Here is an 18,180-nt window from a genome sequence, read left to right as displayed (position 1 = left end):
TGACATTTTGCAAGATGCAGAAGAACCTGTTGTTGCACCAGTTCAAAAGGAGGAGTTACTGAGCTGAGAGAACTCCATCCTGCATGATCCTTACCTCTCCAAAGATGACAGGGAGCTTCGGGAGGTTCTCAGTCCTGAAGCAGAGTGAAAGGAAAAGCAGCTTATTTCTGTTCTCAGTCACCCAGAAGCTTTGATCCAAACACCCTTTTCCAAATATCATGCTGACAGTGGATTTGCTCTCTTTTTAAAACCTCCTTGACAAAGCTGAAGACTCACAGAAGTAAATATGGAGAAGACATATTAAGTCACCCAGTCCAACCATCTGAGAGTGCCATTTTATACCAAGGGTGTAGGTTCTGGCCATGTTGGTTTAAGGACATAGGCAGACAAGGTTTTTTGGGTAAACTTGATATCTTGTATTAAACCAACTGTAATATACTTTATACCAAAACACTCAAAGTACGTTTGAGTGTTTTGATAAGAACTGGTTTAGATACTCAAAATCCAAGTCTACTTTGTATGTGGTTTTTAATGTTAAGCTTTTTAATAAGATAAGACCAAACCAAAATCTCCACCAAAGTCTGGTGGAAGTTTGGAGTCCAGAGTCTCAACTTTGCAAGCAGTCTCCTTATTGGACCAAACAAAAATGTTGTATCTATTTACTTCTGGCCTTTGGAGATATTCAGATCCAGATTGGGTCCATATCTGCTCTGAATGAAACTTTGTTGTCAAAGGGGATTATAATAAGAAGCTTATTTCTTGGCACTAAGGCTGAAAGAGTCATTGAACTAATTGGTTTACCTTATAATACCATAATAGCCAATGAAAAAAGTCAGATCAAGAAAAATGTGTGAATGACAGAATCAGTGAGCTGCCAGAGGTATTCAAGCACTGCTTCTGCAACACTCTTGGGTACGGGTGCCCCAGCATGCTGTACCAACCTGCCTCTGTCCACACACCCCAAACCCAGAAAGGCAGCAGTGAAGTCACTCTGGAGTTAGCTCAGGAAGCTGCTCTCAAGTGCACCACAGAGGGAAAGGTCTCAAGAGAGCTGGGGGCATGGGGAGCAACTTTCCTGCTGCGGTTCCAAGTTTGGTGTCTACGGCCTTGCAAGGAGGTGGGCTGGGCATGTACAGGAACATCCTTCCTTGAGAACATTGTAGATGCAGTGCAGATATCCCCTAAGGTATATCCCATCTTGGGGGTGGTAATCAATGCATTACCCTAAGGGGAGCTCTGCTACCCAGGCAGCATCTTGGGGCCCACAGCTCCACTTCCTTCTTGCCTTTGTTGGCATAGTCTGCATGCCAGAATGCACTACCAGGGGCAGCTCAGCAGAGTGTACGAGGGACTATAGTTATGGCTGTACTCTGTATTTGAAGACCAAGAATGGAGGAGGCTACTTGTACCCTCACACATACTTGTTCCTTTGGGCTTGGTCCAGCCACAATCCAGTCTGAAATATTTATTTAAAGGAAACATGCCCTTCTCTCAGGGACAACGTACCCATCCAGGCACAGACAGTCAAAGGCAGAAGAACTCCTGTGGATCTGTTACTGCTGACACATGCTATCTACCGTTTACCCCTAAATACACAGGCTCCACGAATGCAGGATAAAGCTGGCAGTGGCACTGGGAACTGCTGTATATGGCTTGAGCTATAGTGCAGGTACCACATCATATGCTCATCACCACCAACTTTAAGAGCTCATAAATCAAAGTTCAGGCCCCCCATTCAGAAGACCAGCTTTAAAATAAAGTCATTTTAAGAAAATTATACATTTTGGGTTCTTTTCTTTGCCTCTCACATCCAGGCTTTCAGGTGGCAGACACTTCAAGCTCCAACGCTTCCTCTGCAACCTTAAGGGCCATACACTTACTTTTTTAAAGCTGAAGCTATACTTCTCAAGAAATCTTGATTCCAGCAGTTTGCAACATAAGGGAAACACCAAATATAATCAAAATTGCAATACAATCACAAGCATTGGCCGCAGTCTACTGGAAAGGTCCACTCCTGTTTATACACCCAAACTTTAAACACAATGTTACAAAACTAAGCTTCAGAAAAACAGAGCTCCTAAAAGCCTCCCCATCCCATAACATCATTCGCTTCCCCAGTTAGTTCCTGTGACCCCCAAAATGGCCAGGCTAATGGGTGAGTTTTATGGTATAGCCTAAAACATGATATGGTTGGCTCAATGAAGGAAGCAAACACATCAGTGGAAGAAGCAAAGGTATTGTCCAAAATGTCCTCCTGCCAGGCATTGCCAATCACCAGCACACACTTTTAAACAAGAAGGTGCTTCCTGGAGTTCCTCAGATGGCCACAATTGTGATTTGACTTCACAGGGAAGAGGGGATGCTCACAAGGAGACAAAAGCCATATATCATTAGACCCATGTTAGCTTTAGTGATGCCAGCACAGAGGTCTCAACTGGGCAGACGAAGCTTCCCCCAAAAGCTATACCTGGAGTCTCTGTAAGTAAGCTGCTAGATCTTGTTATGGTCCCATCTTCTGGGCTAAGGAGCCCTCTGCCTTCAACAATCTTCTCTCTGGGTAGGCTCTTGTAGACTGTGAAGAAATCACTTCTTTCTTAGTCTTCTCTCCATTAAGCTGAATAGCTTGAGCTTAAGTCACTCACTGTCTGGCAGGTTTTCATGCCCCAGATCATTTTTATAGCTCTTCTGTGAATCCTTCCCAATGAGTCAAGGCTCATCCTGAAGTGTGCACACTGGAAGCAGACAGAGGATCTCACCAACAATCTATGAAGAGGTCATCAAGTAGAGGTGTGCGAAACAGGCCGTATTCGATTCAGATTCAGCCCGAATCAGAGACAGTGATTCGATTCATCGATTCGGATCACTGTCCCCGGTTTTGCTTCGGCCAAACCAGAATCTGAAGATTCGATGCTGATTTGGAGAATCAGCGATTCGGCCATACACAGCTTTAAATGTTTTTTTTACATACCTCAAGGTACCAGGCATGGCTTGTGAAGGCTGTGATGGTGGGGTAGATGGAGCATCCCACAGGAGGGGGGGGAGGAGGAGGGGCGGTCCTGTGTGCTCGGCGGCAAACCCAGAAGTGGACTGGAAGTACTTCTGGTCCACTTCCGGGTCCACCAGGGAGCAAGCTGGGGGCCCCCCCACACTTCCCCAGATCAACGATCAGCTGCAGGGGACCCCGGGTGACCCTCCATACCCAGGAGGCACCAGTTGCCAAGCCAGGGGGAGTAGGGGAGGCCCCCCAGCACACTCCCTGGCAGACCCAGAAGTGGGCCAGAAGTGCTTCCACTTCTGGGTCTGCTGCCAAGTGCGCTGGGGAGCCCCTGAGCTCCTGTGGGATGCTCCATCTGCCCCAGCATTGCAGCATTCACGAGCTGCCTGCTACCTAGAGGTATGTAGAAAAAACATTTAAAGCTGTGTCTGTGTCCAAATCTTTTTGATTCAATTCGGAGAGCTTAAAGGGTCTACTGATTTGATTCAGATTTGAAGATTCAGCCACCGAATCGGGCTGAATCTCTGCCGAATCAAATCAGGGACTGAAACTTCACACAGCCCTATCATCTAGTCTTACTTGCTTATAGATCCATCCAGGGTATTAACCCACCATATTGCAATGTGAGCAATGTTTAGCTGGCAGCCAAGTCCTTTGGATTCTATTCCAGGATAGAGTCCTCCCTCCTATGAGAGTGACCTACCTTCTTTGTTTCTAGATATATAACCTTGCATTTGCCTATATTAAAAATCCTGTTGTTGGAATGAGCTCAATTTACCAACAATCACTTTATATAATTAACTATCCTGGTCTTTATCTAACATGAGACACTTGGGGTCTGATTATCGGGGGCTTGGCTCTGGCAGCAATCCATCATTGCACTCAGAGTTGTGAAGGATCAGCACCTTTGCATAGTATCCTCATGATGTCTCAGCTTGTATAGCTAAAAACTCATCCATTTCCTCCATATTAGTAATGTAGTATTACACATCTATCAGAGCCAGAAAAAAAACCATCCTCTTCCATAGCTGGACCTGAGGGCATAATTTGACCTGCTGTCCTCCACATTTGCTTGAACTTCATCTAATCATTTACTTTCTATTTGCAGATATGAATCCAGGGTCAAGAGGCTCAGTTATGCAGGAACCATACGCATATGTCCTTTTAAATATTTATCCGTATCTTCAGATGCAAACTCAAATGACTGGTTGTAGCTCAGCACAAAGCAGAGAAGTAATCAGGCTGAAAACAAAATGGAGTCATTAGCCAGAGCACTCTTTCTTGCACTGCTGCTCTGCTCCAGTGCCCAAAGCCAAATGACTGTAACATCTGCAGACTGTGCTGCTGTGGAAACGGATGCAGGAGTGGCCCTGGACTTGATCAATAAGCACCGCACAGACGGCTATCTTTTTAGTCTGTTTCGGGTGGCTGATGCCCATGAGCAACATACCGTAAGTATTAATATAAAGGCTGATTTGCATAGTACTGTGGTTTAAAAATGATGGGCCGCATCCTCGGCTGTTATAAACTGGTGTCGCTCTATTGCTTTCTGTGGAGTTATGCCAATATAAATCAATGAATGTACGCTGATTTACACCAGCTGAAGATCTCAGTCTAGATTCACTTTGATGTGGTTTATTATCTGGGAGCCTGATTCTGCAAGACACTGAGTACCTTCCATTCTCATTGACTTCAGTAGGACATAAGGAAAAGAGCCATCCCCTTAACAGCTCTGTAAAATGTCTGAATTTAATCTGCAGTTAGGCAATCAGTTACCAGCTCTATGTATTTTACACTCCTAGAGCTTCTTGCATCTGAGGCTCTCTAGTGCATTAAGTTAATTGACTCAAAGCACCCACGAGAGGCAGGTTTTATATTACCATCTCCATTTGGAGATGCAGTGGGAACTGAAGCAAAGAAAGGTGAAATGTGAGCCAGCAAGACAGTAGCAGAGCTGGTTAGAAAGCCCAGATCAATCAGCTACTACATCTGTGCCTGAACTACCTGGCCATCCTTTCTGCATGCTTGGTTGAAGGTCATAGCAATCAGTGACAGACTAATTCTGGGGTCTAATTCCTTTGCTGTCACCAAGGCTAGGCACAGACATTACACATAAACTGGTTTATATGATCAGAACCTTATTTTAACCTGTAACAGAACAGATGTTCAATGCACATAAACCAGTTTCAAAATGACTGAAACCAGTTTGAGATAAACCTGGTTGAATGTAGTATCAGACTTAACTGATTTGGGCCAACCCAATTTATGCAATGTCTGTCCCAGATCATTTGCTGGTTTAAGTTAAACCAGAATCCCCCAGCAGCCCAACATACTCTCTGAGCTGGGCGGGGCTCGCTGCTCCACAGCAAAGCTGGCTCCTCCCCTCTGTTCCCTGGCTGCAGCTCCAGCAGAGACTGCAGGCATCTGCCTGGCTTTCCCCTGCTCCTCCCCCCCCCGCTCCCCTCACCACTCTCTGCTAGGCAGGGATCCCCATCCCCTCTACCTTACACAGACACCTCTCAGCATTAGCTAGCAGACCACATGCTGGCTACAGTCCGTGCTGTGGCACCTGGGACAAAGGCAGAATCAACAGATAGCTCGTAATGTCCCTCTGTTGTTTTCTTACGGGGTGATACACACTGAGTTAGGGATGGAAGACACTGTGTTATCAATTTCCTGCTGGGCAGGTCAGGAGGGAGAGGGGAAACCACTCCCTAACTAGAGCAGCCTGGCCACACCCACCTCAGCTCAGCACTGACGAGGGGAAGGGAGGGCTTCTCTAGCACCCCTTGGCATCTAGTCTGAGCCATTGCAGGCATATTCCTGCATTTCTGGGATGACTTTAGGGTTACAAAGCAATTCAGCCAAGCCAGGTTAGACTAACCTGCGAAGATTGAATCAATTTAGGCTCAGGCTTTTTGAATGTCTGTCTCTAGACTGGAAGTCTAGTTACTTACCTCAAGTGGAAGAGATTTGTCTGTAGAATGGGCTAGATACAGAACAGAGATATTTAGGTAAGAAAACCAATGTTTTGAGGGATAAAGCCCAAAAGGAGGAAAGTGCAACAGCCCCTTCCTCACTCATTGATTCCCTGGATCCTAGAAAAGCCCCTAATAAGAAATCTAGGAAGATCTAGATTGTCTGGGGTGTGGACAGATATTTGGCTGGGGTTGGACCAATATTTGGCTGGGGTGTTATGACCCCGGCACTCACTCCTGCCTGGGGCAGGGGATCAGACCTGATGATCTGTTTAGGTCCCTTCCGACCCTAAGCACTATGAAACGATCTGTTGAGGGAGGTAGGACGGTCACTTAGGAAAAAAAAAAGACCGTTTCCTTCAGACAAAATTTGACAGAAACAAATGCACCTTCTACTCTGTTCTTTTCTTCCAGGGGAATTCATCATTCCTGTACTTAACTTTGGATGTACTGGAAACTATGTGCTCTGTTTTATCTGGGAAACACTGGGAATCTTGTACATTTCCCGACCTCTATTCATTGGCAAGTAACAGGATTTCTCCAGTGCTGAATGTCAACCATGCCTCAACACAAACACCCAGTTCATATACAAATCCCTATGTAGAAACCAAGTATTAATACTTGCCTGCATATAATGAGATATATTACCTTTTTGTAATGCCAGAGAAAATTTAATGGACAGGAAAAAGGTCAACTTATCTACCTTGTCAGTTAAATGCAGATTCATTCAACCTGTTTGGGAAAACTGGGACTGCACTATATATCCACAACTTGTAATTCATTTGGTTTGGGAACACTAGTCATTCAAAGATAATGTACAAGGAACATAGAGCATAACCCCAGTAAGTTAGGCAGAAAGTTGAAGGGTTACAGTTTGTCAGAGCTCTTTTTCAATGCATCTGTGATGATAATGTGGGAAGCACTGCCAGTGTAAATGCTTGGTCTGTGGTGACATCAATATGCAAATGCCAAGCAGAAATACATTGCCTGTACCTCAGACCCAGATGGTGCAATCTGGGATGAAAGCCAGCTGGCTGAAACTTAATTGAGACAAGGGACTGGTAAGATGGGTCTAATAAGGATAGCATCAAGACTGTGTGTCAGGGTTGGTGCCTGCCCTTTTATTTTGGAGAAACAAGTTTTTGTTAATGAGCTCTGCAGTTGCTGGATGCTCCTGGCATTGCAGCTACTCCCCAGTGGGTGGAAGCATCTTCCATCCAAGAACAGTTAGAGATAAGCTAGAAAGGAAGCTTTGGTTTTGCAAAACCTTTTCGGTTGTTCAAACCAGAATGAAAACCAGGGTTTCCTTGGAAAAAAAATCCATTTCTGTGAACCACCAAATTCTAGAGGGGATCAAATTAAAGGTTCTGGTTATGACAACATTTGTTATTCTTCAAGTTACTGTCTATAAAAAAAGAGGGCTAAATTCTGCATTCAGTTATCTGAGTCACTGCCACAAAGTCAATGTGAAAGCCAGACTCTTTTGAATGTTATTGTGTGCCTTGTTCTAGTACAGGGGTGGCCAGCCTGCAGCACGGGCACCACAAGTGGCACAGGGAACCTCTATGTGTGGCGGGAGGCAGATCAAGGAGGGGACAAAGCAGCACAGCAGCAGATAGGGCAGGAAGCAGAAAACAGAGCAGTAGATCAGGACTGGGAGCAAACAGCAGAGCAGCAGATCAGGAAGAGCATACGTGATAGAAACTGTAAGTAGCACTTGAAGTTTCTACCACTGGAGAGTGGCACTTGGGAACGGTGCGGGGCTAATTTGTGGTAGGCCGGCCAAAAAAAGTTGCCCCCTGTTCTAGAGATTACATAGTCAATAATCTTTTTCTTCTTCTTCTCAGGTCTTTGGGCAATGTAAAGTTATCATGTATACAAACAAAGAGTTCAAGAAAAATTGGCTCTATGGGTACAACTGCACTACGAGTTCAGGTAAAATAACCAGCTGAACAAGTTAGCATATTGCTGATAAGCCATTTCCAGTGCTGAAACACAAGCAGGTGTGCCACTAATACATGGTAACTGTGACAGATTAGTTCATCTGTGCATGATTCATATCTGGTTTAGAGCAAAATTGATGGTAAGAATGAATTTTAAAACTATAAAAGCCCTGAAATTTTAAAAGCAAACTGTGTCAAATTGATTAAGCTACCAAAACATGGGCATGGAGAGCAGGAGAAGAGCTAGATGGACTTAAGGAGGGGAGTTATTTGAGGTGATACAATTTTAAAATAGTACAAAACAATATAAGAATAGAAATCCACTGAGCTTTGGGGAAGTTTTTTATTTTCAAACAGTAGAAGCCAGCTCATGTGTGTGAGATGAAGGGTTGGGTGGGTCCACTACAAGAAGCCTTTAGTGATTTCATGCTATAACAGATATATGCTAAAGCTATACAGATGTACATTGCCATCCCTGACCACGGTAACGTAATAAAAGAGTGGTAGACCAGCAACCCTGTTTTCACAGTTCCTTACAAGTTAACCGAGTGCAAACACTGCTCGGTACGAGCTGAATTCTTAGAAGATGTTGAGGCATACAGAGGAGAAGCTGAGCAAGCCTTGGAGAAATACAATGATGAGAGTAACCACACTAAGTACTTCAAGGTGGATAAAGTGGAAAAAGCAATAAGACTGGTAGGTGATTTCCTATCTTCAAACTAACACAGGGCAAAATATTGTGAGGTACTCAAAAACCACAAGCTTCCAAGGGAGCTAAAGACACCTTGGTTGTTTGTGAACATGCCACGCAGCTCATCTTTTATATCTGAAGTCCAGATTCTCCAAATACTTACACGTGCTCTTAGCTTGAAGCAGATGGATAGACCCAAAGTCAACCGAGTTAGGCACTGAGAATCATAGTCATACAAAAAAAGGACTGGAAGGGACCTTCAGCAGTCATCTAATCCAGCCCCCAAGACCTTGGCATTAGGGTGCCAGCAAGCTAACCACTAAACTGACTGCAGCAGCAGGACTAAAGTTAACTTGTTTGAAGTTATACAGACATACACATTTGCAAGATCACAGCCTTGTACATGGATTTCCCTTTGTCAGAGATACATCCTACAGCTGAACAGGATTTAATATTTTAATGCTACATTTTGATATTGATCATCTAATAAAAACCTCCTCTTTGTAAACTTGCACATCAATTAAGATAGGAAACTTGTTGAGTCAAAATGAAAATGTACTTTATTGCCTAGCGAGGAACAGCTAGCAATGAGTGATTTCTAGAGCCTCAATCTTTCTCCCATTGATATCAGGGGTCAAACTTGCTCCAGAGTGAGCAAAATTCAGACCTAAGTTCTGCAGATAATTTTTCAGAAATTGCACAGCTTCTACCACTTATGCACTGTGTTTCTATTTCCCCTGTAAGAAAAGCAAAAATGTAACTATGATGTTCATGTCATTGTATCCCATTGTTTTTGCAATGGGGGAGAGTTTGATTCTGTGCTGTGCAGTATAGGGCTGCATCACAAAACCCACACTCCAGGGTGGGGAGTGAACAGGATAGCTTTCAGCTACCTTTGAGCCTTGTCAGATATGAACAGGGCTGATAGAATCGGAAAGATTTTTCCCCAGCAAAAGCCAAAGGCCATATTCTGCCCCTTTCCTCTGTGAGAAACGTCACTGATTTCCGAGTGAAATAATCAAGGTGGAAGAATCTGGTTCTAAAATAGGTCCAGCACTGCTTAGGCCGTATCTCCTGTCACTGGGTGGGAGTGCCTCCAGTTCAATGAACCTTGAACTTCTAAGAGGGGTAGCAGCTGTGTGTAGGATGAAGCATCTAGTGATCCCATTTTCTGAAAGCACAATCTCTAGTCAAGGGAAGTATGGACACTGCATGACAGACACAGGAAAAGGCAATCAACCATGCAAGATGACCTGCCACTATAGAAGAGAGAGAATTATACTAAACACTGAGTCTGCATGCCTAACTCACTATGGTTGCATGTTCAAGAAGGAAGGTAGTCAACTAGCAAGGTGGGCAGGATCCAGAGTGTACTCCCGTAAGAAATGTTTTCAGAATGGTAAGGTGCATTTTAAATGCACAAATGGGTGATAACGTGGCCTGCCTCTTTCAGGCTGCAGATCGTCAAGAACATAGCATCGAATTCAGCATAAAAGAGACCAGATGTTCCAAGTCCACATCCCATGTGAATGTATCTGAATGTGATTTTCTAGATGACGCACATGCTGTAAGTAGGGCACTGAATGAAAGAGCTTGTGCAAGCTGTGTGAGCAACAATGACTTCTCACAATATTTCCAGGTGTCTCTGAAAATGATACGCCCAAATCAAAATTCCAGAAACCAGGAAAGTTCAAATCCAGCTCTGTATCTCCATTTGTCCTTTTCTTAAAATAAGGAGAACCCCAAATCCAAAGATGACTAGAGTTTGGAAGATTTCAGAGTTGGATCTTTGTCACTTGGGTTCATGTCTAATTTCTTATTCTGACATGTGTTTTGAAGTTCTACTTATTACCCACTTCTTATTACCCACTTTCACCCACAGACAATGCACTGTTATTTTTCTCCACAAAAAATTTTAGGTAACTTGCATTACATATTTTGAGTGAAATTAGGCAATGCCTCCCCTTGGCCTTGGATGATAAATTTCCAAAATTTCCTATAGATTTCTCCTTCCCTTCCCCCCCAGGTAATAGTGAATTAATATGAATCGTGAAAAAGAGGCTTTAGAGACTCACACAGAAAGGATGTCCACACTTACAGTGAAATACCTAGCCTTAATCATTCTTGGTATTTTAAGTATGACTTAGTAGGTAAATACCATGGGCCAGTTTTTTCAAAAAAGTTGCTTAAAGCTAGGTACTAAGTGGCCTGACTTTCAAGCTGCTGAGCAATCAACAGTTTCCAACTACTTCCTCTTTATAAACCCTGAACATATATTGTTTTTTATTGTGCAGCATGTGGGATTCTGTCAAGCAAGCCTGTTGGTCATCACAGAAGGTCTTGATGCCATCGATATATCCTGTGAAATCTATGACACCCTGGTATGTAATCAGTTCTCTCTACCATTACAGAAAGTTCACTGGTAACTTGCTAATGCAGACTCCACAGGCTACTGAACAGAAAGAAGCAACGTCAGTAAATCCACATTGTAGGCAAGAAGCTGGAGCCAAGGAGACAAATGGAAAGGTGATTTTATGCCACTTCTGCACTCCACCTTAGGCCATTGGGCCAGGCTAGTCCTTTTTTCATAATTTTTTGGCAGATCTCTGTGGGAAAAATTTTGGCCAGTTGATTTGTTTCGTTTCATTGATTCCTTGTTTGGGTAATGTAGATTGGTCAAGCAACATCATATGTTCCTACCCCTCTTTTCTTGTCCCACTTCTAAGAAATTACTGTTACTAAAACTGCAAAAGAAAGCCTTGTAAATAATTCTACTTCTTCCCTCTCTCTCTTTCTCTCTCTCTCTCCCCCTCCCCTCACCACCACCTATTTATTCACAATGTTGCATGAAAACCTTGATAACTGCTCTTTACCTTGGTTTGGTTTGGTTATGAAAAGCCTGGCAGACACCCCTTCCTCCACCACCACTGCCACTTCTACAGGCCTGGATGCAGACATCCCCCTGCAGATCCATCACAGAGACATCATCATCAGCACCATCATTTTGACTGTGGCCATCATCACAGACATGTGCACCAACCTAGATGCCCACCACCTCCAGATGGTAGTCAGATCCACCCAGAAGGAGCTGCACATCACAATTCCTCTGAAGAAGGACCTGGATGCAGACATCCCTCTGCAGGTCCTTCACAGAGACGTCATCATAAACACCATCATTCTGGCCATGGACATTATCACAGACATGTACACCAACCTAGATGCCCGCCACCTCCAGGTGGTAGTCAGATCCACTCAGAAGGACCTGAGCTTCACCACAATTCCTCTGAAAAAGGACCTGGATGCAGACATCCCCCTGCAGGTCCGTCACAGAGACGTCATCATAAACACCATCATTCTGGCCATGGACATCATCACAGACATGTACGCCGATCTAGATCCCCACCACCTCCGGATGGTAATCAGATCCACCCAGAAGGAGCTGCACATCACAATTCCTCTGAAGAAGGACCTGGATGCAGACATCCCCCTGCAGGTCCTTCACAGAGACGTCGTCATAAACACCATCATTCTGGCCATGGACATCATCACAGACAAGTACGCCAACCTAGATGCCCGCCACCTCCAGGTGGTAGTCAGATCCACTCAGAGGGACCTGAGCTTCATCACAATTCACCTGAAGAAGAAGGGCATCACCAACACAGCTCTGGAGGATTACCTCCTCCACTACCTTCCCATGGACCACATGCACTTCCTCCAGCTCCAGGTGAAGTGACTCCCCCTCCTGTAGGTCCTTATTTTCCTCCTCCACCACATGATACATCACTTCATCTGCCCCTGGAGCCCCCTCCTCATGCCAAGGAGAGGCACTCAAAAGAACATGGTTTCTCCCCCATACCAGGATCTGTCCATCGCATTCCAGTCTTAAATGAGCAAGATTCCCTGCTGCCTCCCACCATAAACTTTCCTGAGCATTCAACAAGACCCCATGATCCATTAGGCAGAGACCAGGAGTCCTCCTTGCTTGACAGAAGTCCAAACAAGAAGCCATCTCCTCTAGATTTTCCACTGCACCTTTCACAATCAGCATCTTGCCCAGGAAAACCCAAGTATGATAAACCCCTCCTTTTGTCTTTATTTCCGCCTCGACTTTCCAAGTAAATGGCTTTACCCTTAACTGACAGAATTATTCTGATCCCTTAGTTGCTGTAAACTGACATAGCCCTAATGAGATGCTGTACTTTTTTTCTGTCTACAAATAGGTGGCTTAGGGTGCCCACATTTCCAAGTCTCAAAATGGAGCAACCTGAAGTGCTGGGGAGCAGGAGGGGATTACCTAAGTGCTTCCTTTTCAAAGGTCCTCCTGAAGCATTATGCCTCCTTTCTTCCCCCCTCTAGCATACTCCTTTCTCAGTGGTACACAGTGGAGCATGAGAGGGCAGAAGCATTTTGAAGTGATCCAACTGAGGGCACAGGGCAGGGGAGCAGCTGCACATCTGAATAGGTGCTTCTACACATGTTATTAATGTGAAGCAACTTGCACCGGAGTTTATTGCTCCTGGGAACAACGTTTGCACATGCATCCAGGGCTACAGCACACTGAGCCCTGGCACAGGGCCCCAGGGGTCAGCCTGCCATCCTGGGACTGCTCTGACTTAGCTCAATGTGCTGTGGAGGGACTGGCTGGGGCACAAGGGTGCTACACTGTGGGTCTAGCCATCAGGCAGCCTCCATACTGTAGCACCCTCATGCCCCAGCCAGCCCCATCACTGTCTACATGTGTATTGTAGTGGAGTATATAACTCCACCATAGGATAGTTTCATAGTCGTTAGGGGCTGGGACCTCACAGATCATTCGGTCGAGCCCCCTGCACCTGGGTAGGAAACACCTCTGGAATCAGATGACCCCAGCAAGATGGGTGTCAAGACACTTTTTGAAGATTACCAGGGTGGGTGACTATACCACCTCTGGGGGGAGCCTGTTCTTGACTTGTAAACAAGTTTTTCCTTATATCTAGCCTGAAGCAATCCTCAATCTGCCTGTGCCCATTATTTCTTGTCCTCCCCTGGTGAGCCTTGGTGAACAAATGCTCCCCACAGCCCCTGTTGTATGCCCCTAATATACTTATAGTCTGCCACCAAGTCCCCTCTGAGTCTTCTCTTCTCCAGGCTCAAGTCCCTCAGCCTTTCCTCATATGACCTCATTTCTGGGCCTCTAATCATGCACGTGGCCCCCCTTGTCCACTTCCTTCCTGAAGTGTGGTGCCCAGAACTGGACGCAGAACTCCAGCTGTGGTCTCACCAAGGCTGAGTAGAGAGGGAAGATGACATTCTTAGTCTTGCCTGAGATGGCTCATTAGATGCACGCCACTGTTTGATTAGTTCTGCTGGCTATGGCATTGCATTGGTGGCTCATGTTCATTTTGTTGCCTATCACGACACCCAGGTCTTGTTTAAATGTGGTGCTAGCAAGTGTAGCACTGCTGAGCCTGTAAGTGTGTTGTGGATTATTTCTCTCCAGATGGAGCACTTTACATTTCTCTGTATTAAAAAACATCAGGTTGAGGTCCACCCACCTCGCGAGCCTGGCCAGTTCAGCCTGTATTGCCAGCCTGTCTTTAAGTGTGACCACACTCCCCCACAGTTTGGTGTCATCAGTGAACTTTGCTAGCTCGCTTTTAATACCCAAATCCAAACTGTTGATGAGCACATTGAAAAACACTGGTCTGAGTACTGAACCGAGATTTGGTAAGTGGTGAACTACCCTCTTAGAGGGTCACAGCCTGTAATGGCAGAATCCCCTGAGTTAGCTAATCCCCTCCTTTCCTCTCTCCAAATTTCCCCAAAGGTTAATGATGTATAGACACACGGAGTCATGGAGAAAGGCAGTCTGTACAGGTTTCATGAAAGAAATGGGGGGACTTGGACAGGAATCTGAAGAGTCCTGGTACAGCTGAAGAACAGTAACAATAGTAACAAACATATGGGTATGGCTGTTAGGTGGTGGAGACAGTGTGCAACCAGATTAGTTGAGCAGACCACAGAGAAGACTAAGGAGACAAAAGAAGCTGCACAGACCATATAGCATTGGAAATCACTGGCTGGATCATCCTGTTCAAAGGGCAGTAATCAGTGGCTCATTGGCAGCTGGTATGAAGGAGAGTGACCCAGGGATCAGTCCTGGAGCCGGTTTCAATATCTTCATAAACAACCTGGATGATGGCACAGAGCGCACCCTCAGCAAGTGTGCACATGATACCAAGCTGGGGGCAGAAGTAGATATACTGGAGGGTAGGGCTATAGTACTTGTGTCGTGCAGTATTACCTATGTTGGAGTTAATTAATCTACTCTGGCCTAGCAGCACTGCACATGTAGACAGTGATGATTTACTGTGGAGCTAATTTGTCAGGTCCACAGTAAAGTATTTTGTGTAGATGTGCCTAGTGATACAGAACCTGAGCAATACTGAATAATTCTGTTTTTGAAGTGCTACAAATTCCTGCAGGGTTTGAATCGTTTCAAATGCACATCTAAACATGCCCTAAGAAGTGTATGGAGGTTTCTGAAAATGGGAAAACAGCATTCATTTGAGAAAGTGAAGTCTGGAATGGAGACAGAAAATATCGTCACAATGAATATTACACTCTAGTTTTGTTAATTTTCTCATATTTCATAGTGAAAGTTCTAGCACGTGCCTCTCTACATGGCTATACTGTTAGTGATTAATGTAGTCATCCAAATCCATGCTAATAAAGATCCACACATCATCTTGCATTCTCTCTATAGCTTTTATTCTTTCCTAAGATTTAATAACCTCCCTCAATCCTGCACACACATGCATTGCCAAATAGCTCAGGGATTATTAATGGAGACAGAAGCTTTTTACCTATACATCACAAGTTCAGATGCAGCCCCAGTCTGTAATAATGGAACGTTGTTACCAAGCGATGACTGTTCAGGGACTTGTATGAAACGAGCTTGGTGAACTTCGCCCAGTTCCTGCTAGAAAGGTGTCCGCATCACAATCCTACGGCTGCAATTTGGAGCCTTGTTAACAACCTCAGCAAGTTTTGAACTGATAAGATAAAAAAGGCCTTCCAGTATCATCTTATCCCTAGACAGCGTCAAGGCACATAGGCAGGGCAGGGTGCAAGAAACTTGCATTCCTACTACTCACATTGCACCCAATCTAACACTGCATTCACATTTTAAAAAGTGTTCAGAGAAAATAAACACAGAAAATACCTGCCATTTGGACAGCCCATTTGTTTCAAAGATTTTACTGTACTGAGGGCAGCAATGAAGCTCAGGCAAGCATTGTTTGGCTACCAGGGACTTAGCTACCACACAGTCTAGTCCTGCTCTGAACTGAGCTCAAAGGGTAAGTAGGAGCACTCATGGCTGCTCTGCTTCACTTCTCCCATTGTTGCTGTCACTGACAAAGCTCTATCCAAGGCAGCACAATGGAGAGCAGCCCATTTCAAGTACCTTGTAACTGTTTCCACATCTTAGAGAAATAACCCTTCAGATGCATGTTTTATCTCAGAAGTTCCCACAGTCCAGCTACTCTCTGCCTCTCATGTCACTTCACTATATCCAGAAAATTGCCCAGAATTGTACTGTACAATTCTCCCCTGTTTATACTCACGCACTGTCCAGTCCCCTCACTGTTAATTGCAGGATCGCAGCTGTAATAGGTAAGACAGAGATGGAAAGTTGTAAATCAAGAGATAGACAAGGAAAATATCGCAGATGGCACTGACTGGTGCAATTGTCCCTCTGCTGTAGAAGGGGCAACCGAGACACATTCTGTGAACTCTTCCATGTCCTTGATAAAAGGCTTTTATGAGTGCCGTATTAAATAGAAAGACAGCATGGTTCTGAACAACATCAACACTTAGCACTTTTCAGAGTGCACTGTAACTATCCACTCAATACACACAGGATCTCTGTCAACTCAGTAGATATCACAGGTGGAGCTGGTAACATCACCTATTATTAGGGCTGAGGATGACCACAATAAGATGGTGGTTTCTGTTACTGCCAAATTTTTAATCAGTTGAGCAAAGGAAGTCTCATCATGTGTTCTTACCTTCTGGGTGCTCAACTGGAGACCCTGTGGTCTACTTTGCAGAAATAATGAGTGCTTACAACTGCAGTTGAAGTCAGGGGTGGAAACTGTGCTGTATGGGCGTGCATACACATATAATGCTAAGTTTGCTGAACATTATATCATATGTGTCTCAAATCAGGCACTCAAAATTAGTGTTTACTTTTGACCCTAGTGTCTTTGCATCTCAGTACACCACCTGTATAAAAAGGAGATAACAACGATGCCCCCTTCATCTAACAGGTATTGCAAAGTTTGCTCAATGCTTGTAAAGGCAGATGACCACCATAAAAAAATCCCATGACAAAATGAATTTTTCTGTTTTCAGAGCAATATGCAAAAAATACAGCATGGAGCCCACACACAGCAAGGAGGAAGCAAAATATTGAACAGCTGCCTGCTTAGTGAGCACCGTCCTTTCCAAGGCAGGGTTCCCATGGACTGGCACATGGCTGTATAATTAAAGACCATCTCAGACTGTGCACATACAAGGAGCTGAACTAAGGCTGGACAGTCAACTTTAATTCTGGCATCCTTCAAATATTAGTGCTTGACTTTGGTATCTTAATAACTTTCTTCTCCCAAAGGTTCTTCTTTGTGTGTTCTTAACAGAGGACTCTAAAATATATCCTGGAGCCCAGCCATTCATAATGAGTGCAGGGCTCATTGTTTGGTAGCTGGCATAAGCATTAGCAGCTATTTCTAATGCTGGCTCCACCCCAATTTCACTGAGTGGCCTCAAGGACAGGCACATCACCCCACTGTGCCTCAGTTTCTCAAATTGCTGACTAATGCTTACAGACTGTATTGTGCAGGGATGAGCATTAATTAGTTTATCACAGGGGTGGGCAATTATTTCAGGCAAAGGGCCGCTTACTGAGTTTTGGCAAACTGTCAAGGGCCATAAAAGTAGCCCCACCCCTTGGCACTAGCCCCACACCCTGATCGCCATCTTGGGTTCAGAAGTCCCACCCTCTAGCCCCTGACCTTTCCCACCAGAAGGCTCTCTCTTTTCACCCCAGAAGTACTCCTTTCAGCAAGGAGGTCTGCCATCTTGGAACCAGAAAAATACCAAATTATATTCCAAAAACCTGTACTACAACAGGGGTTCCCAAAATTTTTATGCCACAGCCCAGCAAACCACAACCCAGAAGTGGCCACGGCCCAGCAAACTGTGGTCCAGAAGTCACAGCTGACCACGGCTAGAATTTCCAGCTAGAAGACAGGTAAGGTTACCCCTACGCCCTGGGCAGGAGGGTGGGCCAAACCTTGCACTGCCATGGGCCCTGGAGAAGAAGCCGTAGCCTCTCCGCCTGGCTGTGAGGGGCCATGGTTTGCCAGTCCATGGCCACTTCTGATCTGGCAGGTGACCATGCTGCAAACCAGCAGCCAACCTACCATAGCCCAGCACCGGTTTGCAGCCTGGGGATTGAGAACCCCTGTATTACAACATTCATTAATTTCATTTCAAAAAATATTTTTGTCCTGATTTACATGTGTTTGT

The 18,180-nt window shown here is 44.8% G+C and overlaps 1 protein-coding gene across 2 annotated transcripts; it reads left to right on the top strand.

Annotated features, from left to right (window-relative positions):
* The first annotated feature begins 4,208 nt into the window (after nucleotides 1–4,208).
* On the top strand, nucleotides 4,209–15,338 carry HRG (histidine rich glycoprotein). Of its 2 annotated transcripts, XM_090054861.1 has the most exons (7): nucleotides 4,209–4,446; nucleotides 6,388–6,495; nucleotides 7,821–7,908; nucleotides 8,446–8,612; nucleotides 10,061–10,174; nucleotides 10,902–10,988; nucleotides 11,506–15,338. In XM_090054861.1, the coding sequence occupies exons 1-7, from the start codon at nucleotides 4,249–4,251 to the stop codon at nucleotides 12,724–12,726; spliced, it is 1,983 nt and encodes a 660-aa protein (XP_089910987.1). In that variant the 5' UTR covers nucleotides 4,209–4,248; the 3' UTR covers nucleotides 12,727–15,338. The 2 variants fall into 2 exon arrangements, with proteins under 2 accessions (XP_089910987.1, XP_089910988.1); XM_090054862.1 differs by lacking the exons at nucleotides 4,209–4,446; nucleotides 6,388–6,495; nucleotides 7,821–7,908 and having other exon boundaries at nucleotides 8,594–8,612; nucleotides 11,506–12,474.
* The last annotated feature ends 2,842 nt before the right edge of the window (nucleotides 15,339–18,180 follow it).

This window comes from Crocodylus siamensis, chromosome 6, assembly GCF_052110815.1.
Source record: "Crocodylus siamensis isolate JL-2025a chromosome 6, ASM5211081v1, whole genome shotgun sequence".
NCBI classification, from domain to species: domain Eukaryota; kingdom Metazoa; phylum Chordata; order Crocodylia; family Crocodylidae; genus Crocodylus; species Crocodylus siamensis.
The sequence above is the reverse complement of the archived record's forward strand: the minus strand, read 5'-3'. Positions and strand labels throughout refer to the sequence as shown.

Coding starts and splice junctions, on each gene's coding strand:
- HRG (XM_090054861.1), top strand. CDS start 4,249: ATGGAGTCATTAGCCAGAGCACTCTTTCTTGCACTGCTGCTCTGCTCC. Junction 6,496..7,820: donor TTCCCGACCTCTATTCATTG/GCAAGTAACAGG, acceptor TCTTCTTCTCAG/GTCTTTGGGCAATGTAAAGT. Junction 8,613..10,060: donor TGGAAAAAGCAATAAGACTG/GTAGGTGATTTC, acceptor TGCCTCTTTCAG/GCTGCAGATCGTCAAGAACA.